The 24,693-nt window shown below is 43.4% G+C and overlaps 1 protein-coding gene across 1 annotated transcript in view; it reads left to right on the plus strand.

The window, feature by feature from the left end:
* Window positions 1-12,568: 12,568 nt before the first annotated feature.
* The window catches only part of LOC120055120 (ephrin-A5b-like), a 108,769-nt gene continuing 96,644 nt past the window's right edge, over window positions 12,569-24,693 (plus strand). Inside the window, exon 1 of the mRNA XM_039003052.1 lies at window positions 12,569-13,631. Coding sequence (XP_038858980.1) covers window positions 13,507-13,631 — 125 coding nt within the window. The 5' untranslated portion in view covers window positions 12,569-13,506. The remainder of the gene's footprint in view (window positions 13,632-24,693) is intronic.

Here is a 24,693-nt window from a genome sequence, read left to right on the forward strand (position 1 = left end):
ATCCACGTTCCCCGAGGGCGGGTAATTAACGTGCGCGGCTTTCCACGCGACTGTTCCTAACTGTGTCATTGGAGTCGCCAGCTGCTGCGATACTTGAATAGTTTCCTTTAACTACTGTTAAAAAAACAGTCAGAAGGGCAAATTCAAACCCTCTTTTTTTTGTCTTGGCTGTTTTGTTGTGAAGCTTTTGAATAACAACAAAAACAGCTATTATTCGGAGTGAAACTTTAGAAAAAAGAGAAGGGCTCTGTGTTTTGTGGCGAGAGATGACTTCATGGCGAGGCCTTCTAAAAACCGTTTCCCTATAATTTCACAAACGATTGATTCTAAAGCAGTTCAGTAACTAACAGCCCTTGAAACAGTGTTTAGAGTTTCACAAAACGAGAAATTAATGCGAGACACATCAAGAGCGGCTGTTTATAATGCAAATGATTTGGGTGAAAAGTGTTGATTGGCACCAGAGTCCCTGAGGCAATGACATCCATCTAACACAGCCAGAGACCTCTCTCTCTAACAGGCCTATCCATTAGATCTCTCTCTGCTCAATCATCCCAGAGGAACCTGACCCCACGTACTCGCACTCACACACGCGCACATGCACAAACACACACACAGGACTCACCCTCTCTGTCAGCAAATGTCAATGCTAATTATGACACCCTCCGAGCCTCCATTTAGGCTGTTTGACACAGACAGATATATCAGAGAAAGGGAAAGGGAGCTCGACACCCCCTGCTCCTATGAGACTGCTGTCCTGAGTCTGGAAGTAATTGCTCCAATATCATGTCTCCTGGTTGGATGCACATGTGTTGACATGTTGGTATTAAGGGCATTTTGTGGCAGTTTACTGGGGCACCACATATACAGTACCAGTCAAAAGTTTGGACACACCTACTCATTCCAGGGTTTTTCTTTATTTTTACTATTTTCTACATTGTAGAATAATAGTTAAGACATCAAGAAAATAAAAAAATAAGTCCACCATTACTTTAAAATTTCTTCGGGATCGGTGTCCCATCCACGGGATGGTTGAGCTAACGGAGGCTAATGCGATTAGCATGAGTTTGTAAGTAACAAAAACATTTCCCAGGACATAGACATATCTGATATTGGCCGAAAGCTTAAATTCTTGTTAATCTAACTGCACTGTCCAATTTACAGTAGCTATTACAGTGAAATAATGCCATGCTATTGTTTGAGGATAGTGCACAATTCTGAACATGAAAAGTTATTAATAAACAAATTAGGCACATTTAGGCAGTCTTGATACAACATTTTGAACAGAAATGCAATGGTTCATTGGATCAGTCTAAAACATACATACACTGCTGCCATCTAGTGGCCAAAATCTAAATTGCACCTGGGCTGGAATAATACATTATGGCCTTTCTCTTGCATTTCAAAGATGGTACAAAACAAATGCAAAATAACGTATTTTTCTCTTTGTATTATATTTTACCAGATCTATTGTGTTATATTGTCCTACATTAATTTCAAATTTCCACAAACTTCAAAGTGTTTCCTTTCAAATGGTAACAAGAATATGCATATCCCTGCTTCAGTGCCTGAGCTACAGGCAGTTAGATTTGGGTATGTCATTTTAGACTAAAATCGAGGTCAGTCAATCAGGAAAATGTCAAGAACTTTGAAAGTTTCTTCAAGTGCAGTCGCAAAAACCATCAAGCTCTATGATGAAACTGGCTATCATGAGGACCGCCACAGGAAAGGAAGACCCAGAGTTACATCTGCTGCAGAGAATAAGTTAATTAGAGTTACCATCCTCAGAAATTGCAGCCCAAATAAATGCTTCACAGAGTTCAAGTAACAGACACATCTCAACATCAACTGTTCAGAGCAGACTGCGTGAATCAGGCCTTCATAGACGAATTGCTGCAAAGAAACCATTACTAAAGGACACCAATAATAAGAGGAGACTTGCTTGGGCCAAGAAACACGAGCAATGGACATTAGACCGGTGGAAATCTGTTGTTTGGTCTGAGATTTTTGGTTCCAACCGCCGTGTCCTTGTGAGACGCAGAGTAGGTAGTAGTAGTAGTTTCTCACAGATATCCTACCAAAGAAGATCTTGGTTCGGGATTACCTGAAGCTTCTAGAAGAAAATCCAATTGAGGAAGCAGACAATTGAAGCAAAACCCCTTGAAGCAACAGTGGTTGTATTGCTAGCATGGAGTCTGAATATTTTTCTCCAGCTCATTCCTGAAGTAGACCACATTCATACCACTTCCATTCAATGGCATTGTGTAGGCCTACGTCTTGATCTGAGATTTACTAGAGCATATTATGTTTACTACAATTAAGTTGCCTAGTCATCTGCATGCTGAGCATCCAGTTTTGGGTCAGAAAGAATCAGTATGTGAAATGACTACAGATAAAGCGTTAAAATCATAATTATATGTTGACTATGATACACCCCCCCCCGCCACAGCAATAACCTGCTGCCAAAGAGAATCTCTGTTTGGATGACCTCTGCATGTGTGGTTCCCACCGTGAAGCCTGGAGGAGGAGGTGTGATGTGTGAGGGTGCTTTGCTGGTGACACTGTGATTTATTTAGAATTCAAGGCACACTTAACCAGCATGGCTACCACAGCAATCTGCAGTGATATGCCATCCCATCTGGTTTGCGCTTAGTGGGACTATCACTTGCTTTTCAACAGGACAATGACCCAACACACCTCCAGGCTGTGTAAGGGCTATTTGACCAAGAAGGAGAGTGATGGAGGGCTGCATCAGATGACCTGGCCTCCGCATTCAACCGACCTCAACACAATTGAGATGGTTTGGGATGAGTTGGATCGCAGAGTGAAGGAAAAGCAGCCAACAAGTGCTCAGCATATGTGGGAACTCCTTCAAGACTGTTGGAAAAGCATTCCAGGTGAAGTAGGTTGAGAGAATACCAAGAGTGTGCAAAGCTGTTATTAAAGCAAAGGGTGGCTTCTTTGAAGAATCTAAAAGATATATTGTTTAACGCTTTTTTGGTTACTACATGATTCCATATGTGTTATTTCATAGTTTTGATGTACTTCACTATTATTCTACAATGTATAAAATAGTAAAAATATATAAAAACCCTTGAATGAGTAGGCGTATCTCCTGAGACTATAGATCATAGCTTTCATTGGTAGGGCTACACTGTAATGGTGACTTTTTCCTTATGACCTGACCAGGAGAACCGAGGGTCGTTGTTCCAGGTTATAATTACCAGGGCCAAGAGTTTTTCAGGTATTACAGAGTTGTATCAAGTAATAAAAATCAGATTCTATTTAATAAACGCTTATGTGATGAAAGATGCTAATCTCTTGTAGCCCCCCCTGATATAGTTACTGTGTAAATAGGTAATGACACCAATGCATCAAACTATTTCCTGAGAGGGAAAAGTCAGTGATGGCTGAGGAGTGGTTCGACCATGTTGCCAGCTGTGTGTTAGGAGGAGCTGATCTGCCATGACCGCAGTCCAACACATCCGTTTCCTCCATAGCCAAAGTGATTGATACTACTGTGGGGAACTATGCAGTGAGCTCACATCTCCTGCTTCATATCATGGGAGCATAGGGAACGGTATGATGACATCATATGACAGTGAACAGAATGATGACATCACTATTCAAGTGGGGACCAGGAAAGGCTTTGGGTGTTTCTCTTCTGGACACTGCATTAGCATGGGCAATAACTCTCGCTGTATGACAGTATCATTTTGGTGCTGGTTTGTGTGTGTGAATCCATCATCCATTACTTAAGCTAAATTCAACACTTTCTCATGACATCCCCGGTAATCCAAACTGTGTGCTCGTGCTAGATCTGCACTTTCTCTCACTCCTGATTCTCATTGGTGAATATTACTCAAGCTAAAACGCCTAAATCATTTTTTTTCGAAATTCAATAAGAAAACCTTTGAAAATATGTTTTTCCAGAAGCAACACATGCGTGCTTTGTGTGCGTGAGTGTGATTACCAGATTGGCACAGATGCAGTTGCTGCAGGCTCCAAATCGCTCTTCTTTCCTCCCATTAAAAATGACAAACTAAGAATAAGGCAAGGAAGTGGGCTATCAGGCACACTGAGTGACATCTATAGAAGGAGGATTACTCTGGTGTCAGGCTCTATATGAATGTTCTCACATTAAAACAACCATGGAGGAACGCAGCCCTCAATTGAGGTCCTTACAAATAAGGACATGAATGAAACTAGGCTCTTCATTCGGGTCACTTCCTTGTAATGTTTTCAACCACCCACATGGACGCCATGTTAAAAAGCTTTTTCTCCATCCTCTTGACTCACACTAAGAGGGTACCCACTGGGCAGTTCAACGTCTAGTTTTGATTTACAGTTGAGCTGTCAACTAACGTGAATTCAACGTGAGATCTACAGAAGTTGGGTGGAAAAAAAGACGATATTCCCATATGTTGATGACTTTTTTCTCTCAAATCCAATCAGTTTCCCACGTTGATTCAACGTCAGCACGTGACATTTTTGGGGGTGAAATGATGTGGAAACAACGTTGATTCATAACAAAAAAAATTGCCCAGTGGGTAAACATTGAAACCACGGTTCGTCAAAAATAAGATTTACCCCTACAGTTGCAAGAAAGTATGTTTGAGTTAATGATTAATTAAGAGTTTACCTTTGCGCAAGATTATAAAAAAGATTGGGCGGTGACTTTGATTATGGCTCTCAATGCCTGAAGCAAGGAGACAACTGAGGTGACTCTAATTCATAATATTCTGATGAAAAGAAAAAAAGGGGTAGAATCAAGTGAATATCCCGAAGAAAGCTGTTGATTCGTCTTAGTTCCTCTATGGTCACTTTTTTAATTGGCTTCTTCTCTAAGCCACCATTGTAAACACTCTGTCACGTTCAATATTCCAACTCTCGCCCTATTATCAGGGATCCTATTGGGCTATCGTCGTCTTCATTTGATCAGAGTCACAAACCTTCTGGTCAACTTGGATCTCAGCTCATCCCGTTACGACGAGTCCCAATCCATCATGCTTAAGCTAATTAGCATGCTAAACAACATACCCTAATGCTATTGTACTATGATCAATGATGTACGGCTGAACTCAGTTGTGCCCCTTCCCACGTAGCAACGGGACAGAGAATGAGAGAGAATGTGGAATGAAGGAGAAGAGTAAACCTGTATTAAAGAAGATGACTCTTCTTGTGAATAGTACTGACACAAGGCTAATATTCCTTTATTTCCATTTTTGCTTTGAGTAAGGCTCCCCCATTAAGTCTGCGCTTGCCTTTGAATCACAATGTGTTCAGTCATTTCTACAGAACTGGAATAAACGAATGTGGAACATCCATTTCATTCAGGGACTTAAAAGAAGTCAGAGCCCCATGGACCAGAATGACTACTGGATTGTATTAAGGTCATATCAAAGGCTTTTTACACTCATTTCTATAATGAAAGAGTGCGACATACAAAGATGTTCAACAGTGGTCTGCCTTCTCTCCACCCACCTTTGGGTCGTCACAGTCTGTAACACAACTATTCTGTATAGAAGTCATATGTACAATAATGCAGTTGTCTGAATATATTATACCATTTTTAGGATTGAGTTTTCAATTAAAAAGCCTGTTGAGGTGTACACACACACACACACACACACACACACACACACACACACACACACACACACACACACACACACACACACACACACACACACACACACACACACACACACACACACACACACACACACACACCAGTGGAGGCTGTTGAGGGGAGGACAGCTCATAATAATGGCTGGAACAGCGCAAATGGAATGGCATCAAACGCATGGAAACCATGTATTTGATGCCATTCCACTCATCCCGCTCCAGCCACTACCACGAGCCCATTCTTCCCAATTAAGGTGCCACCAACCTCCTGTGACACACACACACAGTCTGTCTAAGACGCGAGAACACACGCAGAATCCAGCTGGACTAGATCTCATTTGTGAGCTGTGTGATAAAAACCGAGAGAATAATGTAGCAGACACCGACATAGAGAAACAAAGCGCCAAATAAACATTTATATAGCAGCTGGGGATTTGGTGGGCTGCAGGGTCTTAAAGGTCCATCCTGTATGTGTCTGTGAAGGTGCTGTGATAGAGAGTGCACACACGCCCGTTACTGTGTACTCTGTGTGAAAGAGGAAAGAAAAGGGAGAAAAGAAAAGTGCTATCTGTACTGCTGAAAGGCGAAATGTACGGCTGATACTGACCCTACTAAAGAATGTCCTTATTAATTCTATATCATTTACTGTACTTCCAACAGCCCCGTGTAGACCAGACCTGCTTCACATTGTTATTCTCACTCATCTGAGACAAAAAAAAGTGTGTGTTCATAATGTTTACATTGAGATAGAACAGTCAGGGAAAGATTTATTGGGCTAGATAAGACCGGCCTCCCTTTTCGACGCTCGCGCACAGACCCCCGTTCTTTCGTTCTCTCAACACGCAGCTTGACTAACTGCTCCTTTTTCACTCACGCAGGAAAACTCTCCCTCAGCAGGCCTGGGAAACCCACTTTATTTCTCTTCATTGGCTAGACCGGCTCGTCCTGTCTTCTCCCACCTACACCTGTCTGCTCTATAGAGTGTGTCGTAATGACAGCATCGGTCCCCATCAGCGCTCCATCATTGACATTCAGGGCTGAGCCCGTCCCAGCAAATACATCCGATTAGTCCTTCCTATTGATTCCTGTCTGCTGTTCATGACTCCGTCAACCCGAGGTGTCTCCTCTGTGACACAGACACTCTGAGTGATCTGTTTTGCTGAGGCTCGAAGTGCATTGTGTGACAATAAAAGACCTCATCTGATATGCGGTCTAAAGAAAAGGACTCGGAGAGAGAGGGGGGGGGGGGGAGGTGCAACCTATCAGTGATAACGACAAGAATGTTCACCACATGGTGGTGGGCGTTGAGTGTAGGAGTAGTTTGACCACTCTCTGAAGAGCGTCTACGGATTCAATTTTAGAGTATTCGTTATGGGACGATAAAAAAATCGATAGTGTTATGATTCACCGACACCAGTCACCATCAAATCCAGTGTAATGACCTAAAATGACCTCTGAAATGACATCAATGAGGAGGACATTAGCTTAGACTGGTAAAAACAGGTGGAGAGACACTGTGGTGTCAGACTGGAGTGGACACAGGGTGCATGAAGTAAAACTAGCAATAACCCAAGTCTAAAATTGTATGCATTTGTTCATATCAAATGACCAGTATAACTTCATAGCATAGCATTTTCGATCCTCTCAGTGATGTGATTCTACTGTGATTACCTATCCTCTTGGTCCCTCCCAGCGTGCCTCTGTAGAGCACAGGAGCGTACTGTATGTGCAGTGATCACTCTGTAAGACGAACTCACACGGACTCCATTGTCTAAGCTGAGAGAGCATCATATTAACGTGTGTGTGAGCTGTGTACCAACGAGGCCGGGAGCTACACGACGTCTGAACACATCACATACTGCATGTCGATACACATGTTTATATGTGATTCTCTTCCTACATTACAACACAGATAGGAGATATGTCATAAGTACTCTTCACCATTATCGATGCGTATTTAATATATTTATTGCTGATTTAGAATTCACGTAACTGGAATACTCAAGCGCTTTATTGTAATCTTCAGAACAAACTGGTAAAAATATGTGTTTATCCTGTAAGCACTACGTACAGTTACCGGTAGACTACAGAGTCAAAGTGTTCTCTTCAGACCTATTAGCCCAGAGTGACCTAAGCCCCTGACCCAGATAATACAGCCCCACATCAAACAATGCTGGAGGAGTTGTGAGTGTGTGATGAGGGGCTAAGTGGTCTTTGAGATCCTGTGAAGGACCTGCGACTCCGACCTGTTTTATCTACTGGTTATGCCTGTTTATGTTCAATTAGACCTGTATTACACCTTTATTAGACCTATATTACACACTTATTACACATGTATTGCACCTTTATTACACATGTATTGCACCTTTATTACACATGTATTACACCTTTATTACACATGTATTACACCTTTATTACACATGTATTACACCTTTATTACACCTTTATTACACATGTATTACACCTTTATTACACATGTATTACACCTTTATTTTATAAGGTAAGTAGACTGAGAATGCATTTTCTTTTAGCTACATACAGTGAGCTCTAGAAGTTTTGGGACAGTGACAGATTTGTTGTTGTTTTGGCTCTGCACTCAAGCACTTTGGACTTAAAATGATAAAATGATGACTATGAGGTTAACGTGCAGACAGACCCGGTATGTGTTTTCATGCATATCGGGTGAACCGTTTAGAAATTACAGCACTTTTTGTACATAGTCCCCCCCATTTTAGGGAGCCAAAACAAAAGTGTCCCTGACCCAATACTTTTGGAGCTCACTGTATGTTGTCTGATAGTTTTTTTTTTCCCTCCTCATTTGTGTTTTTTTTGCAGATGCCACAAATGGATACATTGGGCAGCAAGAGGGGGAGGCCCAAGACAATATGGAGGAGAACAATGGAGTCTGAGCTCCAACAACATCAGCAGAACTGCCGTACAGTAGAGAAGACGTCCCGAGACTGACAGAAGCTTGTTGCTGCTCTATGCGCCAGCCATCACGACAGGGATAAGTGAGTGAGTGACAAATGCTTCCAAACATATATTGTTTTGTTGCTAAAGTTGAGGTTTCCCCTCTGCTGACTCCAGGTTCTAAGAGAGTACAGATACTGTATTGCAGCCAGAAGTGGAGCTGTAGAGTTGACACCAGACTAGCTAGGTCCCCCATGCTCTCGTCTCACACCCATTTAATGAGTCTGTGATGCTGTCGGATACTGTTTACTCTCTAATTACACATTTGGCTAACCAACAAGAACCCTACATACTGAACAGCCAGTCCTCTACGCACTCCCACTGACCTGTGTGTGTGTGTGTGTGTGTGTGTGTGTGTGTGTGTGTGTGTGTGTGTGTGTGTGTGTGTGTGTGTGTGTGTGTGTGTGTGTGTGTGTGTGTGTGTGTGTGTGTGTGTGTGTGTGTGTGACACCTGTGTTGGTTTGGGACAGAGCGTAAAATTCCCCTCTGGTATGTTGTGAGTACATGGATTAGACACACTCAATGCTTCCTGTGTGAAGTGATATTGAAGAGAGCGAGAGAGAGCTAGAGAGGGAGAGAGAGCAGGAGTAGAGCGAGTAAGACCCGTGTTCAACTCAATTTCTCTTCATACAGTCGTGTGTGTGCGGGTTATACACCAAAAGATGATTTCTGACACTTACAATTGTCTGCATAGACCTTGAAAAACATGGCCAACTACAGTCGTGGCCAAAAGTTTTGAGAATGACACAAATATGAATTTTCACTAAGTCTGCTGCCTCAGTTTGTATGGCGGCAATTTGCATATACTCCAGAATGTTATGAGGAGTGATCAGATGAATTGCAATGAATTGCAAAGTCCCTCTTTGCCATGCAAATGAACTGAATCCCCCAAAAACATTTCCACTGCATTTCAGCCCTGCCACAAAAGGACCAGCTGACATCATGTCAGTGATTCTCTCGTTAACACAGGTGTGAGTGTTGACGAGGACAAGGTTGGAGATCACTCTGTCATGCTGATTGAGTTCGATTAACAGACTGGAAGCTTCAAAAGGAGGGTGATGCTTGGAATCATTGTTTTTCCTCTGTCAATCATGGTTACCTGCAAGGAAACACGTGCCGTCATCATTGCTTTGCACAAAAAGGGCTTCACAGGCAAGGATATTGGTGCCAGTAAGATTGCACCTAAAATCAACCATTTATCATATCATCAAGAACTTCAAGGAGAGAAGTTCAATTGTTGTGAAGAAGGCTTCAGGGCACCCAAGAAAGTCCAGCAAGCGCCAGGACCGTCTCCTAAAGTTGATTCAGCTGCGGGATCGGGGCACCACCAGTACAGAGCTTGCTCAGGACTGGCAGCAGGCAGGTGTTTTGGAGGTCGGCCTGGTGTCAAGAAGGGCAACAAAGAAGCCACTTCTCTCCAGGAAAAACATCAGGGACAGACTGATATTCTGCAAAAGGTACAGGGATTGGACTGCTGAGGACTGGGCTAAAGTCATTTTCTCTGATGAATCCCCTTTCCGATTGTTTGGGGCATCCGGAAAAAAGCTTGTCCGGAGAAGACAAGGTGAGCGCTACAATCAGTCCTGTGTCATGCCAACAGTAAAGCATCCTGAGATCATTCATGTGTGGGGTTGCTTCTCAGCCAAGGGAGTGGGCTCACTCACAATTTTGCCTAAGAATACAGCCGTGAATAAAGAATGGTACCAACACATCCTCCGAGAGCAACTTCTCCCAACCATCCAGGAACAGTTTGGTGACGACCAATGCCTTTTCCAGCACGATGGAGCACCTTGCCATAAGGCAAAAGTGATAACTAAGTGGCTCGGGGAACAAAACATCGATATTTTGGGTCCATGGTCAGGAAACTCCCCAGACCTTAATCCCATTGAGAACTTGTGGTCAATCCTCAAGAGGCGGGTGGACAAACAAAACCCCACAATTTCTGACAAACTCCAAGCATTGATTACGCAATAATGGGCTGCCATCAGTCAGGATGTGGCCCAGAAGTTAATTGACAGCATGCCAGGGCGGATTGCAGAGGTCTTGAAAAAGAAGGGTCAACACTGCAAATATTGACTTTTTGCATCAACTTCATGTAATTGTCAATAAAAGCCTTTGACACTTATGAAATGCTTGTAATTATACTTCAGTATTCCATAGTAACATCTGACAAAAATATCTAAAGACACTGAAGCAGCAAACTTTGTGAAAATGAATATTTGTGTCATTCTCAAAACTTTTGGCCACGACTGTACTATCACAATGTTCTTTGTCGAAATTGTATTTTTCAACACCAATCAATCAAGTGAATTTTTTTTTCTTTTTTCTTGGAAATGGAGTTCAAGCTCCTTGTCATTTCTCCATGAGAATGTGTAGATGGTCCTGGAAGAAAACTAGGCCTGTAGCAGATAGATGTAATCACAGCCACCCAATGGGACTGCAGGTTAAAGAGGGGGACAGAGAGAATATCTGGTGTGTGTGTATTGTGTTTGTTTGTGTGGGTTTAACAGGGGACAGGGTAAATGGCTGTTTCCCTGATAAAGAGAATTGTAGGCAGTAGGGGGTTCTCATACACAGCAGCCCAATCTTCCTTTTATGGACAGACATTAGTGTCTGTGCATTGTTGGTGTATGTTTGTGTGTGTGTGGAGCGAGCGAGCAAGAGAGAGAGAGAGAGAGAGACCCAGCAGGAAAGGAATGCAGTTATGGCTGTAAAGTGGCTGTGAAAGGGACTGTTCTTTGACCTCTAGGCTCTCCTCCTCTCCTGGTAGCTGTCAGTGGCCTGAGTTCCAATCTGTGTGTGTGTGTGTTCAGTATACAACAGCTACCAGGACGAGGTCAAAAGGACTATTTTAAAGTACGAGCTGTGACCCATCTAACCTCCTCCCCAACACCATCCCTCCTCTTTTCCTTCTCTCTAGCTCCCCTCCTCCAATTCTTCTCCTGGCCCCTCTATATATGACCTGCTGGCTGATTAAAAAGGCTATGGCTCAACAGACACCTGTTATTCAGTCACACAGTGGTTAAAACGTGGCTAACCCTTTATATCTGTGTAGTTTCAACTATAACTGTTGTGGTAACAATACTTTCTGACGCTTCTGGAATTAATTACAGTTAAATATTGAAAGTGTGTCTGCGTTGGCAAGCCACATTAATCAACAGAAGAGTAGCTAATAATTATTTAGACTAATCACCATGCCCAAGTCTCACTTGCTAACATTTAATATAATGTTTTATGCATCGTAAAGGTTCTATACTCTCTGTAAAATACATATCTAGTATTGCCATAACATGTTTTCATAACCTCTGTATCCAGTCGGACTTCGTTGTGCCAGTTGTACTGTAGGAGTTGTACTGTAGGAGTAGCCTTGGCTGATTTTCCTTGTCTCCACTACGGGGCGTCTGGGCGCTGCATCGACACCACACTGCAACAAGTTTGGATATCCATCCGCTGCGGAATGTCATGTCATCATGAAAAAACTCTGGATGAAAAATGTATTGTTGCAGTTTCTTTAAATCATAAGATAGCTTTAGACCCAGGGCTACAAATGTGTGAAAAGAACAGAAAATGTGTTGTGTTCGATTCTATTCTGAGTTAATGAGATACAAACACACACACACACACCATATCGGTCCAGATCGTAACTCGAACCTTGGACTGTGTCCGTTTTCTCGGTAATGAAATAGCCTGCGCAGTGCGTTAATCAGTGTGATCTGACAGGCTATGTCTCGGTCCCTGTCCTGAGCTCCTTCTCCCAGTGCAAACGATACTTTCAGCTACCTCATAGTAATTGAATTAGTTCGGTTGGGAGGGGAGGGCTTTTGCTTTGTTAGTGTGACGCCCATTCAAAATTCAAACCAATGGGACTATCCTCCGTTCGGATGTAACCGAACCCACTTTCTGTCTGCACCGGGCTGCCTTTGCTCTCACCGTCCCTTTAGTCTCGTCCCGTTGAATCTAAACATCAGGGGAAAGAAGCACATGAATAAAGCGTGTTTTATTTTTTCTCTCCCAATGCTTATATATGAAGAGGACGCAGTGGAATGCTGCCATTTGGGTTCCGGGTAAAGAAGCGTCTCTACTGTCACCCAGCAGTAGCGCGTGAGAGAGGCTCGAGGGCGGACTCCTCCCCACCACCCCATTGACACTTCCAAGACAGGGCTGAGAAAGGATAGCTGCCTTTTTCGGCCAGTCTGCGAACGGAGCAGAGACAGCGTTACGAAAAAAGGACTAGACTAGAACCGGGGGTTGCCTATAATGGCGTTCCAAAGTTCCATCTCTGAAAACGTGGACATTGAAGGACACGAGCTATAGGGGGACATTGGACACATATTGCTCCTTTTCCTTACTCAGTCTTGACACCGATCCAGCTCAGCGCATGACCGTACAGAGACTGCTGTAGTCTGTTAGAGGGGACTTCTAACAACTGTTTTATCAATATTTGTTTGATACCCCTTTATGTGTATTTGTGTGAACATATTTTGTCTGTCCTAGGAGTAATTTTTTTACGCATACTGGAACCGTCAAAACGGATGTCCCGTGAACATATCATACAACTGGACCAGACACTGAACCTGAAGAGAGAAGCACTAACCACAGTGACACTCGCATTTGATAACTTCACCTGCTACTGTCGTCAAATTAAGTGTGATTCCAATTGACCAACGAGGCGTCATCTCTATTGCAGGTTGCGCTATCAAAGCCTCTCGCACCTTGGGGTAGGAGACAGCGATTTTCTGTTGTTGAATTGTCTTGCCTATTTCTGCCATTCATAAACTGCGACAGAGGACAGAAAAGGCACACAAATGTAAACAAGAGAAAGCATCTCTCCTGCTGAAGTGTACCCTAAACTGACTGATCCCGCAGTCAACCCGCATCGAAGAGGAATACGTGCCGAACTTTGCTGTAGTGATGCTGCAAGTGGAGATGGTGCTATTCGTCTTTCTGGTGATATGGATGTGTGTATTCAGCCAGGAACCCAGCTCCAAGGTGGTGGCCGACCGCTATGCCGTCTTCTGGAACCGAACCAACCCCAGGTAGGTGCCACTCAGAGTGTCCAGTGGGGCCGAAGCGAGTCGATGTTCTCCAGGGGCGGCCCGTGTGAACCAATACGTTTCGGTGGATCAAATATATAGACCGATGGCGGTGCCTTTTATTTAAGGTATAGATTACTGCCTATTGAACACATCACTCAGATGGGTTATATTTCCCAGAAATGTGGGTCGGTTATTGATGCAACAGAACACAACCTGTGCACACCGGGTTGGATTTAGGCTAGCCTATTTGGGATATATGCTACACTGAATTGTATACAATCAACAGTAATCAAACTCGTCAAGTTATCAAATCTGTCATCTTGGCATATAATAAACCTTCGATGTGTTACCCGAAAAGCGCACCGTTGGAGAGTAAATTCGCGGGGGTTCCAGTACCAGCATTCGGTGTTACTGAAATTAACCCCCACCAAAGAGTGTGCGCTAGTGCCGGTTTTCTGGATAGACACCGGGTTAAATCATGGAACGTTATTTGATTAGAGTAAGCCTGCTGTTGGCGCATGTAGGATAGCGCGTAGATCATTGCGTTGTTTGGACGGCGTACACGCGTATTTGTAGCTTACTTCTCTCATCTTCGAAGGAGCGGAATTCCACTCCAGGTAGCAAATGCTGGTCCAACATGGCACCATGATTAACCCAGATTTCGTATTTGTAAGAACAACAAGCCGGGTGAAAAGGGAACCAGTCAAGTCTGTAGGCCTTCCGTTTGTTTTGGCACTAGTTGTAGCCTATCGGCACATTTGCGGATCCCTCTTACAATTTTGAAGATGATCAGAAATCAATAGGCCTTGCCTACTCAATCAGGAACAAAACGCTTCGACAGGCTGATATTAGTTGGACTTAATTTCGTCTTTTAATTTCATGTATTTTCTTTTGATCATGATATGAGCTGTTCACCACGGATTTATCCAATCCACTTATTGTTCTCATTCGGAAAACATGTTTTAATCCTATGAAAAAAGTAAAACTCCTCTGGATTTCCCCCCAAAATCTTTTCACCTACTTAGAATTATTATATCATTATGCGAATATTTTGGTTTATAGATTTAAGTCATAGATATGTAATTAATAGCCTATTTAAATACTGTAATTCAATTGGAGGTTGACTGAAAAGTCCCAAAAAGTTCTGAAAAGCAATCACTTTTGCTGCACTAAAGTATTCTACCTCTTGCGAGTTTCGATAGGTAACGTTATTGTCATACAGTCTAAAATCACAAACATTAAAATAAATTGATGATCAAAATAGGACATGTAGAATGTATTCACCAATTTATTAGCCCACGGCCAGGTAGTTCGAAACTGTGACACTTCTGCTCCAAAACCATTGTGCTCGCAATGATAGCCTATTTGAGGGATACATTCATAAACAAACAAAGTTCCAAACCACATATTGCCCCCCCAAAAAAACACTTAATGGATTTCTTAGGTATCAAATGATGTAACGAACTTTAGTTTCTTGAATATTGAATAAAGATGATGGACATCCAAGCGTGCATGGAGCTGTTAGGATACATTCTAATCTGAAACTTTTCCACAAAGTATGGGTGATATCAACAAGAATTGGCAAAATAATTGTTTTATTTTAGTGGAGAAAAAATATTTGTATCGAACAATTTAAAACAACAGTGATATTGATCAAGAGAGAAAATAGTTTTACAAACATTGTTATTTATAGGACTAAGAAGATGTGTGTCCAAGATGTGTATTCGTCATATTCATGAAAATATCTATTTGTATTGAGTGGTACAATAAAGCACTAATGTAGCAGTATTACAGTGAGAATAAGGTCAGCGTAGGTTGACCTTTAGAATTCCTTGAACCCGTACCATAGAACGTCTAGCTATTGCCGTTTTCAACGGAGGGCCATACATGTAATAAAACTATGTTGACGGAAATAAATAAAATTTTCTGGAAAACTTAACAGCAGACAATCACACTTTACATTAGTCAAAAAATATGTTTACTTATTATATTTAGCTTCTTATTTTATGTGTTATTTTAACTTTAAATTAGTATTTATGACTTTCTATATCACCATTAACTCTGGTCTGAATATTTCCAATGCAGTTTTAGCTGTTCACTATTTGTTGTTTGAAGCCTCTAAGCTAATTCTCCAAATAATTTTTTAAAAGTCATTAATTGTAGCTACACAGACGTTCTTGTATAACTATTTATGTTTAGTTTGAAGTTTGTGAGAGAAAAAAACGATTAATCGCTGAGAGCAGTTAGTGGTGATGGTACAAGTGTAGGGTTCAGCATAGAGGCCTACTAGAGCTGGGGTTGGGCGGTTCTAGCTGTAGACTAGAGATCCCCAGTGCTGATACACTCCACCGTGACTGTTGTGGTCTAGCTCTGCGCTCCGGCTTAAGCCAGTTGTTTATTTGTGTGCCGCTTTGTTCAATACAAGTAACGCAAAGTTGGGCTCAATCTGATGTCTTACGCTGATAGACACAGTTTCATTAGGGTGCACATTTTTCACAAAGACTTTGACTGGCGGCTCTGTGGACCACTTGATTCACTCCAGATGGGCTGACCGTTTACTTAGTTCCAGGGGAAGCAAAAAATAAAAGACGCAGAAATTAAAACGTTTGAGTAAACTCACTGTAAATCTCTGGTTGAGAGTGGAAATTGACGAAAACAAAACTGTCAGGAGAAGTAAACTAGGCTTCGATACGTGCTGAACTTTGTGTGTCATTGTAAAATATGAGAACTAGATTGTTTCCCTAGCCCCTGTCTTGTTTTTGAAGTCCTGACTAGCCCGAGGACAGGAAACAGGTTTTGTGAAAGGGTTTAATAATGTTAGTCATTCTCTTCTACTTACACTAATCAAGTTTGTCTGACTCTCAACCCTATAGGGCAGAGTCAGAAAACTAGAACAGCGGGAGAGAGAGGAGAGTAGAGCAGCAAAGACGCTCTTACAGATGACTCAGTAAATAAATATGTATTCTCTCTGTATGTGGTGCATGGCGTATGTTCTCTGTATGAAATATTACTCTCCGAAAGGGGATTGTGGAGAAATCATACAGCCCTTAGTTATCTGCTAGCGTAAGTGTTTACTCTCAGGACTTGAGTGTACAGTTCAGTGGTGTATGGTAGCAGACTGTAGGCTTTTGTAGCCCTTTTGGCTCAACGTGAAGTGATCGTTTACATGCTTCACACCTTCGGCAGGAGACTGGGAACCTGTAACTGCTTAATTACTCTGGTGAATCTCTCTCTCTCTCTCTCTCTCTCTCTCTCTCTCTCTCTCTCTCTCTCTCTCTGTCTCTGTCTCTGTCTCTGTCTCTCTCTCACGTCCTTAATGAAGGGACACAGTTTTGTCTCTGGATTCTTCTTTCTTTCTTTCAGTACCTTGAGTATTTGGTGTAATGAAGGGAAGTTTGTTCTCTCTCAGGAGGTCCCTGCTGTCCTGCTGGTGAGAGCTCTCCCTACGTTCTCCCCCTTGCTTCTCCTCCTTCTCCTCCCCCTGTCCCCTGTAGCTGTGGATCTCTCTCTCTCTCTCTCTTTCGCTCTCTCGTTCTCACACTGGGCCCCGGAAAATGAATGAATACAATTAAATATTTCAGGAGTCCCTCCATGGACCCAACTAGGGGTGCTTGTTGGAGTGACACAGTCTCGCAGAGGTCGCACGCACACACAAACACACACACTCGGAGACTCACAGGCACACACAGAGGTCACACAGCAATACAGCACAAAGCTAGCCTGTGTCTGCTGGAGAACGTTGAGGTGTGTGTGTGTGTGTGTGTGTGTATGTGAGATTTACCAAACAGTAAATCCCGAATGTACTGAACTGAAATGGTATTATTGACCCCGACCCCGATCGGCTGGCCTTCCTTATAGCTCTTAGGCCACTCTGTGCATGTATCATTGCTGCGTGAATAATGGGTTCGGAGGTCACCGAGGGCTTGTTCCCTCTCCTTCAGACTCTCATAAACGTCTGATAATTACATCTCACTCGGTTGGACTTCTCATTACCTGTCGCTGAGCCACGGGACGTGACAAACTGTCTGTCACTCTGCATGTGTGTTTGTGTGTGTGTGTGTGCACGTGTGCTGATTACACTAACACAGGCACGGTACATGTTCAGACTGTAGAGGGAAAGCCAGTCTCCACACCCCTTGGTCGTCTCTACCTTAGCCATAACTATGGAGAGATAGGAGACTAGTCCGTGCAGGGGGTTCAAAAGCCAATAAGGCCTTATTTATTTACATTACGGAAATGTTTTGATTAAAGTTCCATGTCTTATTTAATAAGAGATATATTCATTTACATGGAAGGGATATTTTTAGATTAAATCCCACACCCAATGTAACAGTGGATTTGAGTTTAAATGAATTTGACCCCAATGATCTACACACTTTATCTCATCTGCCCTATCGCTTCTCTTTTTCTTTACCCTCTGACTTATTTTCCGTCAGTTGTTTTTCTCTCTCTCTCTCTCTCTGACTGAATGCTGATTAGTTCTCGTTAACGGCCTCTTGCTCTGTCGTTCTTTTAACCCTGCGGCGTCCGCAAGAGCACGTTCACTGCGAGCGTAGGTTAGACTCAGCAAGGACAGAAAGAGAAAGAGAAAGACGGAAAGAGAGAGAGAGAGAGAGAGAGAGAGAGAGAGAGAGAAGGGAAAGATGGCGTGAGAGGGATACAGTGAGGAAGGGAGAGAGTGGTAGAGATACACAACGTACAAGGTGTGATAAATGATTAAGATTACGGGAAAAATATGAAGTGAGAAGAGAATGCTTTGTGATATGAATGTGACTGACTTTTACGAGGGCTAAATAGCATTCACTGCCTTTTTGATACCAATCATATCTTTCCATTTCAAGAGAGTCTTTTGGGAAAAAAACTGAATGCCGTATTTGAACAAGTAACCTCTGTGTATTTCTGACTTAACTTATGACGCCGTCATGACAACAGTTTCATTTCCTACCTCTGAAGTGTATCCATTGTGGGTTGTTATAATGAAAGAGAGGAGAGACCACAGTAGGGGTGGGGTTTTCTGGTAGAGAACGCAACACAACACATCTCAGTCAAATGTGTGTGGGATGTTCTTCAGTAGCTGCTACTGCCTCTCGGCTCTGACCCCATTAGAGACGCCGAGCGGCGGGCGGAACAGTCAGCTCCACTGGGGTCTGTGGATGTGTCACTCCTTGGAGATTATATGAACTTGCATGTCATTGTAAGGGAAACATGCATACATTAAAACAAAAGAAAAAAAAAAAGCTTTTTGAGAATTTGTTTTGGTGAATTTTTGAATTCATGTTTTGCGATTTTTAGTGTTCTTACATGAAAGTTAATTCTGATCGATTTTTTTGTTGTTGTTGTCCAAGTTTAACAGTGATGTAGATAAATGACATGAATTTGGTACATCTAAGAGAGCAGAAAATATTTCCTCAAACTATTGTAAAAAACAAAATCACCCTTGGAGGCTTGGGTTATGTGCATAGCACTGGCAGGCTCTAGATGGCACATACTGTACTGTGGCCTTAACTCATTTCAATGACTCACTGTGGACCTTTTCCCCATTTTCAATGCCCAGTTTTGTGCTTAGTTTTGATCTTAATCACTCCAAGGTCAAGTGGAGTGCTGAAACTCTGCTATCGGCCGGCCCATCTCCATTCAGCTGCTCGCTAACCCTCAGCTTTCACAGGAACGCTATAGCTTTACTTAGAAACAATAAAGTATTAACCAGCTTATGCAACACCCACATGTCTGACCGTATACTGTACTTTTCAAAAATTCTCTCATTATATTGATAAAAATAACTTTTTCCCTGTCTGATTTTCCTGTGTTTCTCCTCTATTTCCACGGGTTGCTTTTATTAAGCCCTAATGCTTTCTATATCCTCCTGGTCTGAGTTTAGTTTCTGTGTGTCAGGGTTCTCCGAGGTATAAGAGACAGGGGAATGTTTTATGGTCTGTTTATGGGTTTACTCTTTAAGAACTGATTCTGTACCAGTTCTCCCTTTCCCAGTTCAGTAACCTTTACCTATAGACCTAAACCACACAAATGACTCTGGATCAGTTCCTAGGGTTAGATGCCGTGTATCATAAACACGTTGTTTTTTGTTCTTGCTTCTCTGAAGCTCTGAATCAGAATTGTAGAATGATGTATATTCTATGCATTCTATTTCTATCGGCTTCATGCCTTTGTGTCTGAAACTGTTGAGGCCCCCCCAGCCTCAACCCTCCACCCCCCTTGCAGAATAAGGCCCCCACCCTCCTTTGCAGAGTAAGCCCCCACCCGCCTTTGCAGAGTAAGCCCCCCCCTCTCTCTGCCCACCACCACCACCAACCCTCTGGCCTTTTATTAGGAGGTCTGGAAGCAGCTGGTAGTGGCATGGGGTGCTCTGCCTTCCCAGACCAGATGTGGGCGCTATTGTGCAGGTCTCTTACCCCTTAACCCCACCCCCCCCCACAACCCCAAACCTCGACCTGTCAATCATTTATCAGACACTCTTGTCCTCCAACCCTCCAATCCTTCCCATCCTTGTCCTCACTGCTCGTCTTCGTCCGTTTAGTGTAGGGTGACTGTATGGGTCTATGCAAAGTTTTAGATTTGGCTGTGGACGGGTTGTATGGAATTTGCAGTAACTCAACATTGCCACCCATGGCACCAGTTCTTTATGCCCTGTGTCAATATAGAGAGAGGAGTCCAAGAACATAACTTGGATTTTATGTTGCGTGTCTGTTTTTGGACTTTTTAAATTTATGGAGAAGTCAGGCGTATTGCTACATGCACATAGATATGTTAATTAATTTTTTCAATTGAAGCCAAGAAAAACAAATATATATATTTTTGGAGCTTTTGATCAAGTGTAGTAAAATCATTTATTTGATATCGACCAGCTCACTTAGTCTTGCTTGATTTGTTCTCTGTGTTCCGCTGTTGAACTCATTTACGCTCCGAGTTCAATCGCATTGTGACGCAATAACAACATTTGCATGAAGAGACCAGAAGGGCTTGATTGGATGATTGAGTTTCCTTTTTGTTGTCACAATTTACTGTGCAACTGGAAAATGTGACGCCACCGAGACCAACCGATTGAAAACCTTGATTTTACCAGACCCATTTTCCACAGATAATTCCTTTCCATGGTACACTGACTTTGACCATTCACAGACGTTTTCCTTATTTAACTTGGGGGGGGGGGGCTGGCTTGGCGGGGGAGGGAGTGGATGTTGTTCTAGCTGGGGAGCAGTGTGGAGAATGGGTCCCAGAGGACGACACATCTCCAGCTCTAGAATAAAGAACTAATTGACAGTTGTAGCCCGTCATAAATGACTCATGAGGTAATTTCTCAGAAGTGACAGAGAGAGAGAGAGAGAGAGAGAGAGAGAGAAATTGTCAAATGGTTAGGCTGTGTGGTCCATTTTCCTATAGAAAAGAATGCAGCCGACCGGTACGCTCTAGTTCCGATGCAATAGATTCATGAAGAGTCACCAACGTTAGAACAGATTTCACTTCTCCCCAGTCTAACGTTCACAGTCTGCTGGGTTTACTCCCTAATGTCCCTTTCCACGAGTAGAGCCCATACATTACTGCTGCTTCCCGATTGGCAGAATATGAAATTCAGGAAGGAAATGTTAGCACGCCTTATTGTACCATGACTCCTGGTGCTTGGGTAAAAAAATATTGGAGACGTCGTTGCTCCTCAACGTTAAGGCAACCTACTGCATTGATCGTATTGTACCTTCGTCAGAGGGACATAATACACCCGCACCCTCATCTGTGTACTGCCAGCCAGAGCCACTGAACGCCCAGCATGTCTCAGCATGTGGGTTTTGGATGCACAGCAGTTGGTCGGTCTGTCTGCGTCAGTCTCTGTCCGCGTCAGTCTTTATAGTATTTCCCCTAGTGTTGTCACAATAACAACATGTTACATACGATACGATACCAGGCCAAGTATCACGACGGCGGAGAAAAATCAGTGGCCTAGCTCCAAAAAAAACTGAAATTCACACTTCTAGTCAACGTGGCACATTGAACTTCGCACTGTTCAGTGTGTCATAGAAAACGGCATAGGATGAGTGATTCGCTTACATTTGCAGAGGCCTACCTGTGATTTGTCTGGATGAACGGGGGGTAGGAATATACATGCATAATGATCTGCATGTCTTTGTGTCAGTACAGGGAAAACACTGAGGGAATGCTGAAAAAGCGGAATGCTGAGAGAAGCAGGTGAGTGAGGGCTGGTAGGGGATGCTCTGGTTTATTACAGCTGCCAAATGGGATATGTGTATGAAAGTGAAGTGGATAGTATTGGACCTGCGCATACAAGAGACTAGTGGCTTTTGCTTAAATTCAACTGAATTTATAAAAAATAAAAACTGACTTTATAACCATTTTATGACAGGTGCCAGCAGGTTTTTTAGATTGGTAGGGCTGAAAGGTTGGGAATATCATATGAAACGCTACTATGGTATTCTAAAATGTTGGTATCATAAGTATCATGATGTTTTGGTACCGTGATATTACCGTGGTACCGGTATACCGTGCAACACCAATTTCCCCACTCAATTCCATTTCCTTAAACACAAATACAAGGAAACAAGGCCTATACCTCGCTCAGCCCCGCTGCTTGAAAGGGAGAGAGGAGCCACTAAACATTTAGGCCACTTCCAAACTAGCTTCAAATACAACCAACACAACCCTCTCTCACTCAACACACACACACACACACACACACACACACACACACACACACACACACACACACACACACACACACACGCCGGGTTCTGACAGGCTGAAAGGCAGTCATTGTTCCTCCTCTCTCTGTCCACTCTCTCTCCACGGCCAGGACTGGAAGTATGCATGCACTTAAAACGGAGGGAGGAAAGGAGGGAGGGATAGATGGAGCAGTTGGAGGAGTTGATGAGGGAGGGGTGGGGCACAGCTGAAGTTGTAGCATGTTCACGGAGGAGAGAAAGAAAGGGAAAGGCAGAGTCTTATAACCGAGGGCGACAGTGAGGCTGAGGAGAGTGGTGAAGAGGTGGCCCCATGTATACCCCTCACACCCTTCTGTTTGTAACCCTCTCATCACTCCTTTCACGCCTCCCTTTCCCTCCTTCCCTGACTTTCTACTCTAACTGCCTTCTTCTAGCCGCCCTCCTTCCATCCCTCCATAGAGCTAACTAGCTTCCCTCTCTACTTTCTCTCAGGTTGCTACCTTATTTCCCATACAGAGGTAGTTGATTACCTCCCTTCCACACAGGGCTGGCTAGTAGCTAGCTCCCTCCCTCCTTCCCAGTGATGGTGGGGTAGGATGGGTCTATGCAGAAAGGATTAACCCTTCTCCGGTTCAGGCCACATGTTTTGTCTCCCTTTGTGTGTGTGTGTGTGTGCGTGCGCGCATGAGAGAGAGACTGTGGAGTGATTTCCACTTACAATACCACTATCATTGGGATATATTCTTAAAAGTAGTTATTTTAGACCCACCATTCCTTTCTTCAACCGTTGTTTGATCAAGTAGAGTAGACTCCTTTTACTCCTCTGTACATCAAATCTGGTTTAGAAAGGGATTCTACCGGAGGGATTCTGATTGGCTTAGCTGTATCTCCCGCACCCTTCGGTTTGGGTTCGATGTTCGAGTGTGTGAGCAGAAGCCCCCTGTATACAGCAGTGTTACAACAGACCACAGCACTATTCTATGACCTCATTTTCTACCATACAGGGGAAGCAATTAATCCACGGAATGTGTGTTAAATCCTATCCTCACCCTCTCCTCTCCTCAAGGCCCAGCTTTGGTTCCCTGGATAATCCAAAACATTATCCCAGATAACCAAATATGACACCCCAACGAACATAGGGCATACACACACAGACCCCCCCCCCCCCCCCCCCCCCACACACACACACACACACACAAAAATGTCTTTGTTCTATTTAAGAAGTGGAGTTCATCTATTTTGTTTGGCTCTAGTTGCGGTATTTATTCTCCATGTTTATTTTTTACCCCCCAAATCTCTCCAGAGTGAGTGTGGAGTGAAGCCCCTATCCCGGGCCTTTTGAATCTAACGTTACTACCCAGGGTATTAACCATGGAGTCACCGAGAGGCTTAAAAAGCCATCAGCTCATTGTCCTGTGACACAAAACCCCTTCCTCTCAAATCCCCCATCCCTCTCTTCTTTCTCTCTTCCTTCCCTCCTTCCCTCCTTTCTTAGAGAGCCCGGGCATTCATATTAATCAGTTTAAAAGGCTAATGAGATAAGAGAGACTTAAGGGGAGCCCCCAAAGTGCCCTAAGCCTCCAGGATAAACAGAGGTGATGAACGTGGCCTGGGGCTACAGCCAGTATGTGGTTTTTTAAGGATCACTACACTTTAGTTTTGAATACCCTTTATTTGGTACAGTCCAGTCAGAATTGAGAAATGCAGTACTTTAAAAAAAATATATATATATATATAAATGCGTTTGGGGGAAAGTGGGGTGTGGTGGAATGATGTTTGGGGGTAAAGATATGTGGAATCGTAGTTGAGACTTGTTGAGCTGGTTGTTTGTGAGGTGTGTGGGTGTTATTTGAGAAATATGCCTTTTTCGTTCCCCCTCTCTCTCTCTTGATCTCCATCTTGCCCCTCTCTTCCTACCGCCCTTACAACCCTGGCAGCTGCTTCTCTTTCTCTTTCTCGCGTGCATGCTCTCTCCCAAAGATTATTAGTAGATGTGTCAGTAATAATTCCTGGGTTTTGGGGAATCCTGCTGGGGTGACCCAGCATGCACTGTGTTAGGTTTAGGCCCAGTGTTGTGGCTGGCCTGGCTGACTGACGGCTGGCTAACACGTTACTGTATCATGTGTGTCCGTCTTTGTGGCTAGCCAACCCTCTCTGTGCATTCAAGATGGCTAAGGTGAATCCAGTGATGGGATAGGAATATTACACTCTGTGTCTCTCTGTCTCTCTCTGTCGCTCTCTCTCTCTCTGTCGCTCTCTCTCTCGCTCTCTCTCTCTCTCTCTGTCTCTCTCTCTCTCTCTCTCTCTCTCTCTGTCTCTCTCTCTCTCTCTCTGTCTCTCTCGCGCTCTCTCTCTCTCTCGCGCTCTCTCTCTCT

Source organism: Salvelinus namaycush, chromosome 1 (assembly GCF_016432855.1).
Source record: "Salvelinus namaycush isolate Seneca chromosome 1, SaNama_1.0, whole genome shotgun sequence".
NCBI lineage: Eukaryota > Metazoa > Chordata > Actinopteri > Salmoniformes > Salmonidae > Salvelinus > Salvelinus namaycush.